We start from the raw sequence: 18,376 nt of genomic DNA on the forward strand, positions 1-18,376 counted from the left end.
AGGGTTTATCATCATTTTTCTTTCTTATAATCATCATCATTTCTCAACTTTCTTTTCTCAAAATGGAAACCTTTTCAAATATAAACTTGTTGTACTTAGAAAGCGTTTAAATAAATAGAAACTTTCTAGATAATTCTTTTAGAAATCCTTCATGCATGCAACATAACTTCATAATACATAAATAAAATAATCATTACAATTTACTAAAGAATGAATAAATAGCATGACATGAAGTAATTTTAGAAGGGGTAGTGAATTTACTTACCTCTAGACTGAAGCTAAAAGTGGTATGAAGGAATCTAGTTGCTCCAATATGACTAACACCACTAGTATATCTTTTGAAACTAATTTCTAAAGTCCGCTATCTCTTGTGTTCTTTCTTTCTTGTAGCGCTTGGTCTCGCCCTTTCTCTCTCTGTTCTGAGTAAACACTCTTAGGAAGAAGAAAGACCGAGTAAAAAGCGGAAGAAGGAAGAATATATGCAAGAGATGGGAGAGGAGATGAGTGGTGAAAATTGTGAAGGAGAAGAGTTCTATTTATAGGAGAAAATCAAACACTATTCTACCTTCAATTTACAATTATACCCTCATTTTACTATTCCACCAACCCTATACTATTTCACCAACCCTATACTATTCTACCAACCCTATACTATTCTACCAACCCTATACTATTCTACCTATACTATTCTACCTTCTTATTCTACCATCCTTATACCTACCATTTACTATCCTATTATTTCACCAATTACCATTCTCTAATTACTACTCTCATAAATTTCCCAAGAATTAAAATCCTTAGCTACAATGGATATTAAAATAACATCATTATCAAAATAATCTATTTAAATAGCTTTGAAAATTCTGGGGCACTACACCGTGGTCCATCTTGTGCCAATAAATGTTTTCCTTGTGAAGAATTTCCTACATGGGCACCAACTTTCACACCACCTTTATTCTTTCGATCTTTGTATGGGATCCATGCCTCTTTTATTGTGGTGGGCTGTTTTTCAAAATGATGCATCATAACTCCCACAATATTTCCCTCCTTAATTAGCCGAGGGTCAATTTGGCAAGCACCATTACTTTCTCCCTGATTTCCTCCTGCAGATCTGCTTCTACCTTCTTTAGTTCGTGCGTTTTGTATCCCCCGAATATCCTCCCCGATATTGTTGTTCCCCCTGAATTCCGCCGCTTGCCATTTCCGGCCATATTCCTTCCTCCCCAGAACTTCACTCTGCTTCAGATCCTCCCATGAAGTAGCTTTTGCAGACTTATTGGATTCAAAATTTTCGGCATGGCGATCATGGGTTCGGTCTGATCTTCGTGTGGGCGAATTTGCACGTAGCCAAGGACCAAACTGGTTGGTCTCCTGATTCCGCAGCATGCTCCGCTTAAGACATGCCTCTACCCCATGGCAAATTACACCACAGTGATAGCATAATTTTGGTAGGCGTTCAAACTTAAAGCCAACTAACCTCGATTTCCCATCAAATTTAATCATACGGCCTCTAGAGAGAGGTTTGTCCAGATCAATATTAATCTTGACCCGTAAAAACTCCCCCCATCCGATCCCGTCTTTGTCTGTGTCGACTTCCTCCACTCGTCCCACCGATGCTCCAAGCTTGAAGCCCACCTCTCGTCCCATACACACCAAAGGAAGATTTGTCATACGCACCTAGAATGAAACCCTATCAAATGTAAGTTCAGATGGCGAGATTCGACCATCAAAATCTTCAACTAAGAACAAATAACCCTCAAAATCCCATGGTCTGCCCTCCAAGACTCTTGCCTTGTCCCTGGCCTCCTCAAATTCAATCAAAAAAAGATTGCCACCCAGTATCTTGAAGGTAAATGTTCCCTTTGGTCTCCACCATCGCAACAACGTGCTCCTGATTGTCTCCTTGCTCACAAGCCTCTGAGACAAGAGTTTTCCCACAATGCAAGAATTTCCTCGCGTGATTATCTCGTTTACTTCCATCGTCTGAGTCTCCAGTTCTCCATCTTCACCCTCTGAAAGCGAAAGATTTGTCAACAGATTTGAAAGATTGCCCGCCATTGAGAAACACAAAAATCAGTTACTCTCAAACAAACTCAGGGGTTTGTGAGACACGGTTCCTTCTCATCTAGGTTGAAGCTAGAGAGAAATCAGCCGATTTAGATGTTCCAGCTCTCTCTTTGATAGTAGTTGATGAATGACAATCACTCTGATTAAATGCCAACAATTTAAAATTAAGTTTCCAAGAGATAACTTAATCGACTAAGGACGATGCCTCATGAAGTGGAGGTCACTAGTTCGAATCATTCATTCCCCTCTTGTATGGACATATCAAAATAAATAAATAAATAAATGCCATAATTATTGGCATTTATATACAAACGCTGGGAATTTTTAGTAAGCATTCATGGTGTTTTCTAGGCGTTTATATTTCAAACACAAGTTTTCTAGGCTTTACGGAGTTTTTTAATAACTAAATAACAGACATTTTTATTTTTAAGTGGTATTTTCTTATAAATGCTGTGAATTTTTTAATTATTGGTATTTTAAAAAAGAGATGATGGAAAAGTGTTTTTTTTTTTTTTTTTTTAAGCATGTCTCCCATATCGGTTTTTGGAAATGTTCTGTAACACTCCGATCGCATATTGAGAAGATGAGAAGAAGCCCACATTGAGTGGGTGGTTTATAAAAATAGTCATGAGTGCTAAGTCCCACATTGCCTAGTTACTAGGTAAAACTGAGCTTTATAATGAATTATAGGGAAGCTCCAAATTGACTAGTCATTTTGGAGTAATAGCGTAGATGTGGCTAACGCTTTTCTCTGAGTTGTTACAAGTAGTATTAGAGCTACCTAGTAATGCCAGGTCATGGACTCATGTGGTACTGGAGCACTGCATGATATGGGCCTAACGAAGATATCAGGAATTTTAGAGGGGGCATATTGGGAAGAGGAGAAGAAGCCCACATAGAGTGGGTGGTTTATAAAGATAATCATGGGTGTTAAGTCACACATTGCTTAGTTACTAGGTGAAACTGAGCTTTATAATGAATTATAGGGATGCTTCAAATTGACTAGTCATTTTGGAGTAATAGTACAGATTTGACTAACGCTTTTTTCTAGGTCGTTACATGTTCGTTCTCTAAAATTAAAAGTTTCTCCTCTAGAACCCTTGATGCTAGCAAACATCTACTCAAATTGATGATGGGTAGCATTAAACATCTCCATTTGTTTGATCATTCGCTCAAGTCCTTCTTGCATTTGTCTTCTCAGATCTTGTTGCCTGACACCCAGATAGCTAACTTCCTTCTCCAAATGATGGTCTACCATGGTGAAACCTAGTTCTGATACCAAGTTGTTACATGACTAAGATTGAGAATGTGTAAGAGGATGGTGACTGAGAAATGCCGCAAAATCGGTTGTCGTGAGCTTACCTATAAAGGTGAAGAAGATGATATATTTTGATAAAGGTAGGATAGTTCGAGGCACCCTCAACCTCCCAAACAATTGAAAAGTTGAAACATTGATAATGTTTTATTCATCAATACCTTGCTTAAATAAGCGTTACAAGACACTATGATAAGAACATAGTAGATGAATTACATTGAGTTTTGAACTACATATATAGATAAATACTACTTCTACTAAACCACTTGGGAGATATCCTCTTATTCTAGAGTCCTTTTATTTCAATAACCAAACATGTATATATGGTTCTTTCCACTTAACACATAAGTAACCCTCAATAACCAAAAATGTAAAAAGAAAAACACAAGAGAAAAATCCTTTCTCACACTAATTATAAAAGAACAATACTATTTAGTAGACTCTTATACGACTATCATACAACTTGATAACATGGAAGTGAAAATCCGTCATAAGGTTAGCACTTGATAGAAAAAAACAAAGCTTGATTTTTACTACCATGTTATCCCAATTGTATGAAAGTCATATACGGGTCTACTCAATAGTATTACTCATTATGAAATAGTGTAGTTTGCATTTTAATTAGTTATCAAATATCATGCATATACTTGAGCAGGAAGGCGTGGAGTGAGATGGACTTCAACTGGTGTGGCTTTTTGGTTGCTAAGTCCGACTTTCTCAGTCATGTCCACAGGCTCATCAGATGGGGTTGTAATTTCAAAAGAGTGCAATAAGGTGGCAAGTGTGAGTTGCGTAACTTGCAACGCTAATGAGATTCCCGGGCACCCTCTTCTACCGGCGCCAAATGGTAACAATTCGAAATGCTGGCCCTTAACATCAACACCCACATGGGTTGTAAGGAATCTTTCTGGCCGAAATTCATTTGGATCAGGCCACACACGTGGGTCTCGATGGATCTTTGAAAAGTTAACAAGGAGTCGTGTGCCTGCTGGAATGTGGTAGCCAGCCAAAGTGCAGTCTTCCATGGACTCGTGTGGGACAGAGACAGATCCGGCAGGGTGTAAACGCATTGCTTCTTTGAAGATAGCTTGGAGATAGACCAGATTTTTTATATCCGAATCCTTCACTTGCCTCTCCCTCCCAATATGAAAATCTAACTCTTGTTGTGCTTTCGTTAGGGCTTCTCGGTTATTAAGAAGTAGAGAGAGAGCCCATGTCAATGTTGTCGCTGTTGTATCTGTTCCCGCTACGAGAAGGGTCTGCAAAAGCACCCGAGTTTAAGCATTAGATGGTCGATCACTCATGTTTCAAAAGCAAGTATGAATAAGAATTCTAAAAAAACTTACCAGACATTGAGCTTTAGTGATTGTATCAGCATCGTACTTGGAGATCTCTTTGTCTTCATCAACAACAGACAACATCACATCCATGAAGTCTCGGTGTCCCTTTTCCTCACCGGAAACTTTCCTCCGCTTATGTTCTTCCACCCAACCTTGAACCACGTGATCAAATTCCTTTGCAGTTCGCTTCATGGCCTTCTCGTACCCTCCAAAGTCCAACCACCTTAGATAAGGAAGCACATCTGCCACCACAACCGTACCACTCAGCTCAAAGTAATCTTTCAATGTCTTCCGACATTCATCGTTAACTGCATTCTCATCATTGGTTTTAGTCGAATCATATCGCTTCCCCACAATCATCCTAAACAACACATTTAAGGTTATGGAACCAAACCACCTCTTCATCTCCACCGACACGTAGTTGTTCTTCTTCTTCACCCTGCAGAGCTCATATATCTCTTTTATGGAAGCATTTACCTCGGACTCCTGGATGTGTTTGAGCATCTCAAGGCGGTGGAGTGAGAGGACTTCGACGGTGGCCATTTTACGCGCTTGGCGCCAGTGAGGGCCGTAAGGGCTAAGCACAAACAAGGCGTAGTTGTAGCCCATGAGCTCTGAAGCTATAGCTTTTGGACGGTTGGCAAAGACTTTGTCGTTTGTGGTGAAGCACTCTTTGGCTATCTCCCAGCTGCTCACTATCACGGCTCGGTGTACGCCGAGCCGCATGGTGAAGATTGAGCCGTACTTGTCGGCCAGCTTACCCAGTGTGATATGGGCTGGTTCTGTCCCTCGTAGTAGGTGGAGGTGGCCAATCAATGGCAGAGCGCCACCGGCTTCCGGTGGAAGTGTTGTTTTACGATGGGCTTTTCTTAATACCCATAATAGAAAGAAGAGGAACAGAAAGAAGGCGAGGATGGTGGCCATGGCCATGGAAGTTGCAGAGGATGCGTGAGGAAATAGCTTAGATTTCTTCTTTCTCTATAGAGGTTTCGGGAGAAGATGTGTGGTTCTGTACATATTTTGCGCGCAATCTCAGTATATATATAGAGAAATGTTATGCTTATACAAATATATAACTTAATACGTGAATAATAATAATATTTTGGTAATATACAAAAAAATCGTAACTGTGAGGTCATGGACGATAAGATAATTCTGACAGAGTGACATGAAGAGTCAAAGGACACATCATCCTTTGTGGCCCCACTGTGAGAAAAAAACCAATGCAGTTCTGAAGAATTCTTGAGATGATAAAAGTGGCTTGGATTCTTGCGATCACCAGCTAGGAATTTGGAATGTTGGGCTGCTTCTTTTCCAATTGGCCATGTGATAATTAATAATATTGGTTGGTGGATGTAGAATATCAATCGAAAAAAAAACAAAATTAAGAATTTTCAGGGTATAATTCTTTATTAGAACAAGCATCTTTTCTTTTCCAAATAAAATCAAAAAAGTATTCATTTTATATATAGTCGTGATTTAAAGTTAATGCATCTACAGTATATATGATTATATATTTTTTTAAAATTTTTTAAAAGATGTGTTAATTCTATTAACGAATTCGAATTAGAATACTTTCCAATTAATTATAATGGAAGAACCACAAGGGTGGTGGTTGAGTTGGTAGAAGAATTCATTTCATCCTAGTGGTCGCGTGTTCGAATCTGCTTGCGATAGTAGATGCGTGAACCAAATGCTACTTTGAAGGGGCTCTACTGGCTCACACTTTTGTGGGGTTGTGGTGACGGGTTCGCCTTCCCAGGCAGTAGCTATGGCTCAAACCGGACATTCCACAGCGGGTGAGAACCCCAATGGTAACGCCCAAAGGGGAAAACTACATTGGTCGCCCCTTCCCACCTTTTAATTAAAAAAAAAAAAAAAAATTATGATGGAAGAGTATTTTTGTTCCCTTAAAAAGATAAAAAAAACAAAAATATTCATATAACTAACTAGAATCTTGTTCCAATATTAACATCCTATACAACATTAAATACACCTGAAAGAGTCCTAGCCTATAAAGTACATTAATTATTCAAGATAATATGCTATGTTTCATATATTTCTTTATTCTTGAGTTGGACTTTTTGCATTTTTTCAATAATAATTTCATATTTTGTGTTCTTGAGTTGCGAGATGTGACTTTTACACTTGGATAGAAATTTCCTTGAAATCAATTTGGAAGAAATTTTTTTCAACCAAAGTCTAATAAGTATCAAGTGTCATCTCTTATATTTTCTATTTAACATTTTATTTAATATTTTAACAGTCATTTATTGTCATTCTACTAATCTAAAAACTTAAATATTAATTTTTTAAAAACTCAAAAATATTAAAAGACACTTATTTCGGTACTTGCTAAGGTAGCTTGAAAGAAATTTCCTTAAGTTAGAAGGAAATTTCCTCAAAAAATAGTTGGGGGGAAATTTGAGGAAGGAAAAGTGGAGTATTTTAAGAGACAATATTAGAGATAACTTTTTTCAAAGCACTTGAGGACGCACGTGGAGTATTTATTCTTCTCCCAAGAAAAAGAAGCCGCCAATTAAGCCAGAAGATGGATGGGAATTCAAGTCCAAACAATAATATCAGCAGACGATCGATCAGCATTCAGCATCGGTAGAGAAATACAATCCTTTGATCTCATGTGACAAATGCTACTTATTTTTATCCCAACATAAAGAAGAAGCCAAGCCAGAAAATGGGAATATATATTTAAGGACAAACAATAACATTACGCATTGGTAGAGGAAATTACAATCCCGTGGTGTTTAGTTCTGATACCAAATATTATAAATAGAACTGTAAATAAACTAGTCTGTTCAACAATTTACTCGGTTTAGCTCGACCCGAACTCGAGCTCGATATTATACAAACCCTCGATTAGTAAATAATACATACCCAACTCACTTGAGAAAACTTTATAGGGGCTCGCGAGCTTAGCTCGACTCATTAGTTCGTTCATATGTCTTGTATATATATACAAATACATATTAATATATTACTAAAAATTAATTATATAAATTCAAGTATGCATATTAGTAATATATGTTACTTAATATTTATATGTATGTGTATTAGTTAACATACTATCTAGTTAGTTTATAAACTAACATATTATCTAGTTACTCTATTTAATAACCTAGCTCGAGTTCGAGTTGAGCCCGGCTCGGCTCGGCTTGACTCGAATAGCATCCTCAACGAGCTCTAGCTCACCCGAGCTTCTAACGAGCCAGTTTTGAAATCCTAAAGCTCAACTCGGCTCGGCTTGATTACAACTCTAGTTATAAACTTTAGGTAGAACTCACCCTTAAAAATTGACTTACAAGATAAGAGTACCCCAAGAGCTTATATACATATAATTAAGTTTAAAGTTAACCCATACGAAACACAAGCATCATATCAAGAAGCCAAGCTAGAAAATGAGAATTCTAAGTCCAAAAACAATAACATCATTGGTAGAGAAAATCACAATCCTTTTTATGTGAAAGAGCTCTGAAAATCCACAAATGCTACTTATTTTTCTCCCAAGATAATCAAAGAAGAAGCCAAGCCCGAAAATGGGAATTTAAGGTCAAACAATAACATGATCGGCAGACGACCATTACTGAGGAAATTACATTAATCCTTGGTGTGACGTAAAATCCTCCACATTGTACCTTCCCCGCCATTGGTTTAACTAGATGTTAACACGGAGGCGATTTAGAGAAAATAAGTAGCATCAGGGCCATTGATCATATCATATTGTTGACAGAAGTGGCATTTTCTAGAATCAAATATTCAATATAATTTTGTACGCATTTAGAAATTTGCCGACCACATTAGAAAAAAACATGTGTTTTGCAAAGGTAAAACACGTAATCTTTTTATGATCAACGTACTAATAATTATAGAAGGTGAGAAATACATGTATCATCGGTTGTTGGGCGTCGATCTCGGTTAATTACTTAATTACCATATGAGACCAGACAATATATACGTAGACATGTGTCAAACTTGCCGAAAATGTTGCCGCTACAAAAAAATAAATAAATAATAAAAAATCAAACATTTAGTGATGTGTCAATTTATGATACGTCACAAATGACATTGGTGATGTGAGACACGTCACTAATTCCCTTTTATTTATTTATTTTTTTTAAGTTAACTCTTCATTGTAGTCCAGCCGTCTAGATGTCAAGGATTGGCTGAAAAGAGCTCTCCCGAGTCCTTCTAAGAGTCTGTTTGAGATTGCGTTTGAGAAATAGAGCTTTTAAGTAAAAAAGAACTTTTGAGCAAAAGCTTTATTTTTAAGCTTTTGCTAAAAGTGCACTTTAGTCATTTTTATGCCTTTTGGACCCTTAAAATCGTTTTTAATTTTTTTTACTAAATAATTATTTTTTTCTTCAAATAGACTTTTTGAGTATTAAAAGCACTTTTAAGTTTATCAAACGCAATCCCAAACAGATCCTAAAATGATGACAATTGACACGCCTCTTCGTTTTCACACATGAAAAATGTGCTACAATTTTACCTTAAACCTACGTGCACTTGTGTAATTAAGGAAGAGGCCAAACAAAGTCGAAGGTTGTGGGCATGAATCATCATGTCGAGTGATGATAAACATCACATGGGCGTGCATGAACAGTCATGCACGCCTGTGTGATTTAATATTTTAAAATATTAAAATATTATATTTTAATATTTTAATTATTAAAAAAAAATTAAACACAATTATGTGTGTTTAATTATGTGAATGTTGATGAGTGAAGGGAGTCATACCATTAATTTTGTGAATGTTGATGATGGTGATGATGAGAGGTTGAACTTGCGGTCCTAAAAAAATATCTATGGGATATATGTAATTTCACGAGATCTAGAACATTTGAATGTTGAAATTCTTTGTCATATGCGAAGTTCAGGTATACAGTGGTCACCTGACACAACATGGCGGAGTGCATGAATTGAATTGAGAATAGAGACATAAAAAAAAATAATAAAAAATGAAAAAAGAATGAGATCTCTCAAGTCATTAATTGTCAAGTCACATTTAGAAATTAAGCGGTTAGGAGGACTAGAACTAGAGGGAATGACCAACCAACCCCTCTACCGTCGACTCTGACATTATGGAGTGATGATATACGAATGGTATGACTCCCTTCACAAAAATCCTGGTTCCTCCCTTGGTCATGGATTAGAATTTTAAAATTAAATTTTGCCATCTTTTGTATTTATTTCAATTAAAGCGTAACGCCCCCAAAATTAACTAATTCAAATAATTAACTTCTTTTTTTCTTTAAACACGCCATGCGACGACTTGATTTGGTTTAGAAGAAGTATGTGTAGGTGCTTTAAAAGCCATGTTCACAGGCTCATCGTTCTCATTTAGATTGGACGACACATGTGGCGGGTCTCGTGAATCTTTGAAAGATTAACAAGTGTAAGAGTACTAGGATTATGTTCTACCGCCAAAAACAACTAACACGTGCAAAATAATATAAAGATAAATTGCACAACAAAAATAGAATTAGCACAGCCACAACGTAAGAAATTGTTTATGATATGGAAAGCAGTTTGAACAAATTAAAGAGAAAAATCATTTCGGGACAGTCAAATCCAAAAAATCATTATACGAAAATCCAAATTACATGCATTAGAAACACTTACAAACCTCTTGCAAGTTCTAGACTCTGTAAGATTAGCAAGCCTCTAGCTTATCTCCTAGCTAACCAATCTTCATAGAGTGCATTTCCTTACTGACTCATGGTAGACTTCTTTATGGTTGTGGGATGTGTATGGTGTGTTTGAATCTCACACAAAATACCCAAGTAAAAGAACGCTTGAAGCTTTTTAAAAATCTTGACTAAACACCAACGAAGGGTATCGCCTCTACGAGGGAAAAGTTCACAAACTTCTTCGTCGAGAACCTCCAAACTCTCAAGAGTGTAAATGAAAAGGTTACTTGAAACAGACCCGAATGAGAGAATATATACCGGAACAGTTTTCAGTCTTCACGTCTTAACGAGACTATGTATAGTCTCGTTAAGACGAGAAGAAAAAAAATATCACAGAGTGATATAGACTGAAGTACTAGTTTACGAGCCTAATAGAAAATTATTGCTATTAAATTCTTAAGTCTCTTGTTCCACCAACTAACACTACCAAAAAAAAAAAAATTAAAAAAAAAAAATGCCAGAAATTTTATGCCACCAAGTACATGTGCTAGGAAATCCTGGCACATGTCATGTGCCAGGAACTCCCCGTGCATTGGACAGATTATTGAGATCTCTTCTTTACCCGCCATAAATTTGTATTACCTCCTGAGTTGTTCTATTTTCTTCTTCTCTAAACTACACTTAGATCTGAACGAGCATTCTCTTCTTCTACCACACCAAGCTTTCATTTTCTCTAAACCAGCTCTCTCACCAACTGTCCTCCTTCCTCTTCATAGGTTTTTTTTTTTTTTTTTTCCTCTCTCATTTAGTTTGAAGATGTATTTTTTTATAGCAATTAAAGTAAGCTTCTTTATTTTAAATAATTTGTGTTCTATAAGAAATTATGTTTAGTTTAATGCTAAATTATTATTATTATGTTAAAAAGGAAAAAAGTGACCTATTGTTGGGTTACTTGAGGATGATTTGACCTCCCCAAAAGGAGCCAATAGGGGTGGCCAAAGGGGTGGCTTAACTACTCCCAAAACATATTTTGAATGTGACCAAAATAATCTAATGAGAATAGTCAACCATCTCTAAACAATTTTTAGAGGTGGCTAAAACATTCCTAAGCTTGTTGAATGGCCAGCCACCCTATCAGCCGCTTTGAAGTGGCCACCATCCCCATCCTACTTTAGGGTTGGCTAGCTATCTCATTCCACTTTGAACACTTCTTCTAAATGTGGATGACTTAGCATTGTTCTAACCATTCATTGCGAATAGTTATTGTAGGGGGATTCCTGCTCCTTCAGTGATCATCCAAAGGCACGGAATGATCCCTCCAGCCTCAAACACTTGCAAAGGTTACTAAAAAAGAGATGGTAGGTTTTGTTTGTGTTAGAAGGTAAAAGGTTTTTATGATGATTGCATTCTCGTAAAAGTTGAATTTTTTGCTGAATCCAAAGGAACATGAACGGTGGAACAGTTCCCGAGCAATATTTCACTTTGCTTAAGTCATTCATGAATAATGTTACAAGTCCCTCTTGTATCCCTCTTGAGTCCCTCCAAGAATAATGTGACTATTAAAATCACTATTAAGCTTATAATTGATCATTATTGAATTTTGATCAAATAATAATTTTAATAGTCATATCATTCTTGGAATGACTCAAGGGGAACACAGCACAAAAAAAAACTTCTAGATTTACTCGTCATTTAGTGGTGATTTGAGGACCAGAAACAGCATGCTGTGATGCTCAGACGACTAACAATATGAAAATCATAAATTAAACATATTGGCTGCCATTGCCAATCCAAACAATTATTTGCTGATTGGTCCTTCCTACAAATAATAGATTGTTACCAATAAAAAATATCCAAACACAATATTGAAGCAGCCCAACAATGGGCATCGACCAGTGAATTACAAGTTGCTCAAATGTTTAATTTGCAGGGCAGGTATGAAAATTCCAATGAATTATTATTACAACGCAATAAGATTATAATTTTGACACATTCCAACAACAATATAGTTATAATATAATCCAACGCAAGAAAGCGCCACTTTGAATAGCTTATGTGGGCTTCGAGAAAGAAGTGAAGAAACGCAGCTCATCTCAGAAATCCGCAAAAACCGCGAAAAGATCGCCATGGATGTAATCGTTATCTACCAGGCTGACCAAGAAATAGCTGCTCTGGACCTGCAAAAGCTCAATCGAATTTTATTATAAGTATCGTATTACTGAATTGAATCCTTATCAAGTGTGTTGTTTGTGAAAAATAAATGAATTCGACATTTATGAATACAGCCGACCTCTTCAAGCAATTTTCTGGATGCGTCGCCCTCCGGGTACAAGCAAGCCCATCCCCTCGACCAGATTTCAAATGCCTCGTCCTTCCACACGTGAAAGCTGGAAGGATCCACGACGGTTGGTTGGATGATCTCCTTTGCCGGAAAGACTCCCCATGTCACAGCATTCACATCAGTTTTGCCGGAATTAGATATCCAGCTCCCTTCTTTGTTTACAGACATGTAGGTTAGAGATGGGAAAGCCTTGCATTTCTCGACAAGTGCATCCAACTTCTCCCTAGAGCAGAAAAACTCAACGTAGGCCTTCTGATAAACATATCCTACCGGCCCACCCCATCCTGAACCATACACCAATCATGCCAAAATAAATCAGATAAATTAAATGTGGTTTGCATGCCAAATCAAATATCTAAATATTATTTTGAGAAAAGATCACTAAAAGTTTAATCAGTTAATCTTTCAAAATGAGAAAATTGAGAAAAATCCCCTACAGAATACTAATAACTTGGTCACAGCAATCCTTGAGTAAAATAAGCACCACACGTACAAGAACACATCTTAAACAAGTACTCTTTGTGGGGACCAAAATATCGAACAGATAAACAGTATTGAAGAGATAGAACGATGTGAATTAATATATACTAAAAGAGAGAACCAAAACAGCAGGAACGGGAACAATTGAAACTACAAACTGAAGTTAGATGGTCAAGCTCAACAACCAGAACAAACTACAACACCACCAAATCTCAGCAATGTACTCTGGGTAAATGGAAACATTCTTAAATTTAAAATCCCACTCTCTCTATGTACTAAATGTAATGAAACCCCCAACAAAAAGTAACTAGTATCTAATCGTTCATGAATGGGGATAGAAACCAAATCACTCTAGGAATTTCACAGGCATCAAAGTTTAACATCAGCTTATAGCACCAAAGAGCTCATGCACTTTTGACTCTTCAGCAATTTGTACACCTCAAGTTATATTCTTAACAGTAGGATTTAAAGGAAAGGCAAATCAATACTAACAACTAATATCAGTGTCACACAAAAGACATAAGATATAAACTGGGTTATTTGGTAATTTCCATGATAATACACAACAGTTTTTACTCACCAACAGAAGGGGAAGAAGATTTTTCCCCGTTGACTGCTGGTTGGCTGTTGATGGTAAGGAAGCCCTTCAAATTAATCTTTCCCAATTGCTCATTTATGATTCGTGTTTCTGGCTGAAGCCCGTCTAATTCTGACCAAGGACTGCTTCTCAATTTTCCAAGGCAATATTTCTTAAATTTCTGACAAACAAATCCAACACAAAATTTTAATCAACTCTACGACAAAGAAATAAGACTAATGCACTAAAAATGGAAACCGTACCTCATGAATATCTTCAACATTCCTCAAAGGTGTAGCCCATTCTTCAAGAAGTTTCTTGTCACGTGCACGTGGCCGCATGAACTGTTCAGAAAATTATGACTTGAATTCATAAATGGCCAATACTTAAAAACTAATAATAAATAATAAAAAAAAGAAAGATATAAACCAGGTCATGTCTCTCATCAAAGCCATGATTACTTCCAGTCATCAAATCTAAATTAATTGAGGAGTATCATCTAGGCATGCAAGATGTTGTAGAAGTACCAGATGCATAGAAAGAAATATTCTGGAGTTTTAAAGAAACAACTACACGAGGTATTATTCATAAAGATGACAGAGGCAGAGGTTTTGCATTCTCTCTGGTATCAGGGTTCTGTTACAGTCAAGATAAACAACTTACCAAAAACAACCCAGATAACCACCATTTGAAGAGTCTGCATATTATTGCAGTGACTATATAGGCGACATTCCACTGCTCAGAGCATTTTATTTACTGATTCAACCAATAGGCTTCACGGGCCAACTCCACAAGGCTGAACTTTATCTTAAACCAGATCACACTATTCCTACCACCATTGACATGTAGTAATATTGTTCTAAACCATATTAGAAACATAAAGTTGTACTGCTACTGTTCTAAAGACCAATGACACCGTAATTAACATGTATGTAAAACCAACAAAAACTGGTAGGCTGCAACGGCTATAAAGAGACCTCTAGCCAAACCTTATGCACAAATGTGAGAAGAAACTGCCTTATTACTTGAATGCTACATGTTGTTTAAAAAAACACAGTACCTTGTTATCACGCCAAACAAGATCGCCAAAAATATTATCAAAATTTACCAAGAAATGACATCTAGTGAAAGGTTCAACTTGCTGAATTTTTTATAAATTTGGTATAAATTAAGAAAATCAAGCTGTAGATTCATGCCCACCTGATAGTCGGTTAATGCTCCATATGATGGATTACAAGAATCAGCCCATCGTCCATGTGGGTACTGCTCCCAGCCTGTAGTCCTTGAAATGTAGCTCTTTGGACGATTAGCCCTACCATATGAGACTAGGAAAATAAGATCTCTTGAAAATTTCACCAGATTTTAAGATAGTTCAGTGCATCCTAATTAAATTACTGAATTTTAGTCCAAAATATAGTCCCAGATGTTGCATACCAGAAAATTGGACGAACGTCTTCCTTGACACGGAAAACATTCGCTGGGCGTCTCCAGGGCAAGGGCCTCGAAATTTTGGTCTCTTCAATCAAACCAAGATTCTGCCAAGTACTTCTATTATCAGGGCTAACTGTTGTAACAAGTATTAATCATTTAAACAATATCATGCACGTCCCAAGCCAGACCAATTGATGAGGATATAAGAAATAACCATTAATATAGCTAGTGCTGACTTCTCCATGTTTAGCGTATAAAGATGCACTGTCCTAATCCCATGAGCTAAAATCTTCTTGCACATTTCCGTTCCAAGGTGAATTCCATATGCTCTAACAGCTTCTTCATTGTCCTTAATAGGCTCCAAGGCAGCAGAAACTTCAGCAGGTATCTACAATATGTCAATAAATGCAAACATTATATCACATTGATATATATATATATAGAATAACCACCAAATGTCTATATTTAACAGAATACACCACAACAATAGAGTAAACAATTAGCACACACATCCAAGGACAGATTTTTTTTTAACATATTTTGATGTACAATATCTAGTGTCGCACCATTTGTTACTCACATCTATGCTATCACACTAAAAGGACTAGTCAATTTTGAATCAATTATAATGCCCATTTTCGCTGAGTAAGCAATATGGGACTTAGCAACCATAAGTATCTTTATAAACCACCCACTCTATGTGAACTATTCATTTTCCCAAAGTAAGACCGGGACATTACAAACTCCCCCCTTAAACCCTTGACGTCGACGTCATGGCCACGTTATGCAGTGCTGACAGTACCACATGGCATTACTAGATAGCTCTGATACCATTTGTAACAACCAAAGGAAAAACACTAGCCCCATATGTGCTATCACCCCAAAGAGACTAGTCAATTTAGAGCTTTCCTAAAATCACTTATAAAGTCAGTTTTTATTTAGTAAATAAGCAATGTGGGACTTAACACCCATGAATATCTTTATAACCACTCACTCTATGTGAGCTATTTATATTCGCAATATAGAATCGGGGTGTGACACCATTTTCACCTATAACTAGTAAGTTTGACATCATTTAGTTTTAGGGTTTGACAAGTGGCAAAAGATAAACTTTTGAAAGAGATTCTACTCATTAATATTAGTTTATGGAATTCTCACATCTTCTATATCTATACTCAATTATCAGAAAGAAATAGAGTAGCCCAAAAAACTTACTGATACAAGGATATAAACATAACACACCCACCCCCACCCCCCCAAGCACATGCAAAGAGAGAGAGACACACACAGAGAGAATCCTTAGTGCGGGTAACTTTTAAGGTGTATCTGCAACCAAATGGGGAAGTGGATTGACCTGCTATTCATATTGGAAACCATTAGTAATCTAAAGATTCAGGGGAAAAAAAAAAAAATTATAAGTAATAGTCAATTTTATTGAGATTCAGGGGGGAAAAAATTGACAGTCAGTGTCATCAATTTAGAGGGTAATCAACCTTCTAGTCTTTTATCTCATGATATTGACCTTCTATACATTGGGCTATTTGGAAGGACAAGGGCTATGGTATCTCCAAATTTGAGTAGATTCAGTTTATCCCATAATGCTATTCAAACTCCATACCAGGCACTTATAGAACTCTGCATAACTCTGGTTAGGGGGGGCTCTCCATATTGAAATTTTGATCCCAATAAGCCAGAGCTTAGCTTTTCTCTGCTTCTTAAATATTTCAAGAAACTGCCTCTATAAGGTGCAATGCATTCAAAAAGACACAAACCCAACGATCATCCCAATACATCCGACATTTCCACTCTTCAGCCAAACAGAGATAGAGAGAGAAAGACACACACACACACACACACACAGAACAGTGTGCACAGAACAATACAGTCCACCACAAATATGTCTCAAAAGAGATTGCATACCTTAGTTTTGCAAAAACCAGTCATGCGTATGAAGCCCTTATAGTTATTAATAGGCATAATTCCCGGAACAATGGGACAAGTTATTCCAATTTTGCGACAATCATCCACGAATTTGAGGAAAATATCAGTATCATAGAATAGCTGAGTGATAATTAGATCCGCTCCAGCTTCAACCTACAAAACAGGAAGATTCAGGAAGATGAATTCACTAGCATGCTCGTCCAATCTATTTCTAAGCGCAGATTCATCAGAAAGAGGAGTTACAGTAGAATAGTAGCAACACCTTTCTCTTGAGATAGGCGAGATCGTTGTGATAAGCTTCCAGTGAGGCCACACCATTACTACCTATTACGTCGGGATGTGCCTCTGAGCAGAGAAGTACAAGTAAAAGATTATAAGCAATAGAGACATAAATCAATCTTCGCCGCAATAAAACCAGAAGGATAATTAATGGCAACCTGGATAACCAGCAACTGTAATGCCGAAGTAGTCACCATACTGAGCTCTGATATGTTTCACCTGAAGCAAAAACAGAGACCATTGAAATGCGTATGTGCGAGAGTAGGCAGAGAGAGAGAGAGAGAGAGAGAGAGAGAGAGTTACGAGGTCAAGGGCGCAGGCGAAGCCGCCCTGGATCTGGACGAACTTGTCCTGGCCGTGAGGGGGATCGCCGCGGAGAGCGAGAACATTCTGGAGGCCATTGGACTTGATGGTGGAGAGGGCGTGGTCGATCTTGTCGACGGGCATGTTGGTGCAGGTGAGGTGCATCATGGACTCGACGCAGATGATGTTCTGCATCCTGTTAGCGATGTCGAGGGTGAGATCGGCGGTGGAGCCACCGGCGCCCCAGGTGATGTCGCAGAATGCGGGGTTGTGAGCGACCATGCGGTCCATCCTCTCGAAGAGGTTGTCGACTCCATCATCCGTCTTTGGGGGGAAGAACTCGAAGGAGAACACCACCTTCCCTTCCTCCGCAAGCCCTGCCTGGATCTTCTCTATTACCTTCATTTTCTCAGCTTCTGATCTCTCACCGACACACCACTGCCTTTTCTATTAACTTAAAAAACTCTTTTTATTAACAAAAACTTACTAGTTTGTTTGAATTGGGATTCAGATCCAGATTTAGGCTTTTGGAGTCGAGATAGATAGAGAGAGAGAGAGAGAGAGAGAGAGAGAGAACTGGTCCAGCTTACAAGGGAATGTGCTTCCCATTTTATAGACAGAGCAATAGCCCCCACAAAAGGTGCACCAACAACC

The 18,376-nt window shown here is 37.5% G+C and overlaps 2 protein-coding genes across 2 annotated transcripts; both read right to left on the bottom strand.

The window, feature by feature from the left end:
• Positions 1–3,794: 3,794 nt before the first annotated feature.
• Positions 3,795–5,720, bottom strand: LOC132179488 (cytochrome P450 CYP82D47-like). The gene is made up of 2 exons (XM_059592223.1): positions 4,729–5,720; positions 3,795–4,641 (listed from the first exon to the last, which is right to left on the bottom strand). Exons 1-2 carry the CDS (start codon positions 5,650–5,652, stop codon positions 4,018–4,020), a joined length of 1,548 nt encoding a protein of 515 aa, XP_059448206.1. The 5' UTR covers positions 5,653–5,720; the 3' UTR covers positions 3,795–4,017.
• Positions 5,721–12,190: 6,470 nt separating this feature from the next.
• On the bottom strand, positions 12,191–18,376 carry LOC132177599 (methylenetetrahydrofolate reductase (NADH) 2-like). Its single transcript, XM_059589984.1, has 11 exons — positions 17,723–18,376; positions 17,578–17,638; positions 17,403–17,485; positions 17,120–17,293; positions 15,414–15,587; positions 15,203–15,303; positions 14,969–15,080; positions 14,032–14,112; positions 13,772–13,949; positions 12,661–12,995; positions 12,191–12,547 (listed from the first exon to the last, which is right to left on the bottom strand). Exons 1-11 carry the CDS (start codon positions 18,125–18,127, stop codon positions 12,464–12,466), a joined length of 1,788 nt encoding a protein of 595 aa, XP_059445967.1. The 5' UTR covers positions 18,128–18,376; the 3' UTR covers positions 12,191–12,463.

The sequence above is a fragment of the Corylus avellana genome, chromosome ca4 (assembly GCF_901000735.1).
Source record: "Corylus avellana chromosome ca4, CavTom2PMs-1.0".
Lineage (NCBI taxonomy): Eukaryota > Viridiplantae > Streptophyta > Magnoliopsida > Fagales > Betulaceae > Corylus > Corylus avellana.

Excerpts from the sequence above, each read along its gene's own strand:
- LOC132179488 (XM_059592223.1), bottom strand. The coding sequence starts at position 5,652 with ATGGCCATGGCCACCATCCTCGCCTTCTTTCTGTTCCTCTTCTTTCTA. Across the intron at positions 4,642-4,728 it reads TCACTAAAGCTCAATGTCTG|ACCCTTCTCGTAGCGGGAAC; the intron begins GTAAGTTTTTTT and ends GTGCTTTTGCAG.
- LOC132177599 (XM_059589984.1), bottom strand. The coding sequence starts at position 18,127 with ATGAAGGTAATAGAGAAGATCCAGGCAGGGCTTGCGGAGGAAGGGAAG. Across the intron at positions 15,304-15,413 it reads CAGCACTAGCTATATTAATG|AATCTTGGTTTGATTGAAGA; the intron begins GTTATTTCTTAT and ends AGTACTTGGCAG. Across the intron at positions 15,081-15,202 it reads GACGTTCGTCCAATTTTCTG|GGCTAATCGTCCAAAGAGCT; the intron begins GTATGCAACATC and ends CTCATATGGTAG.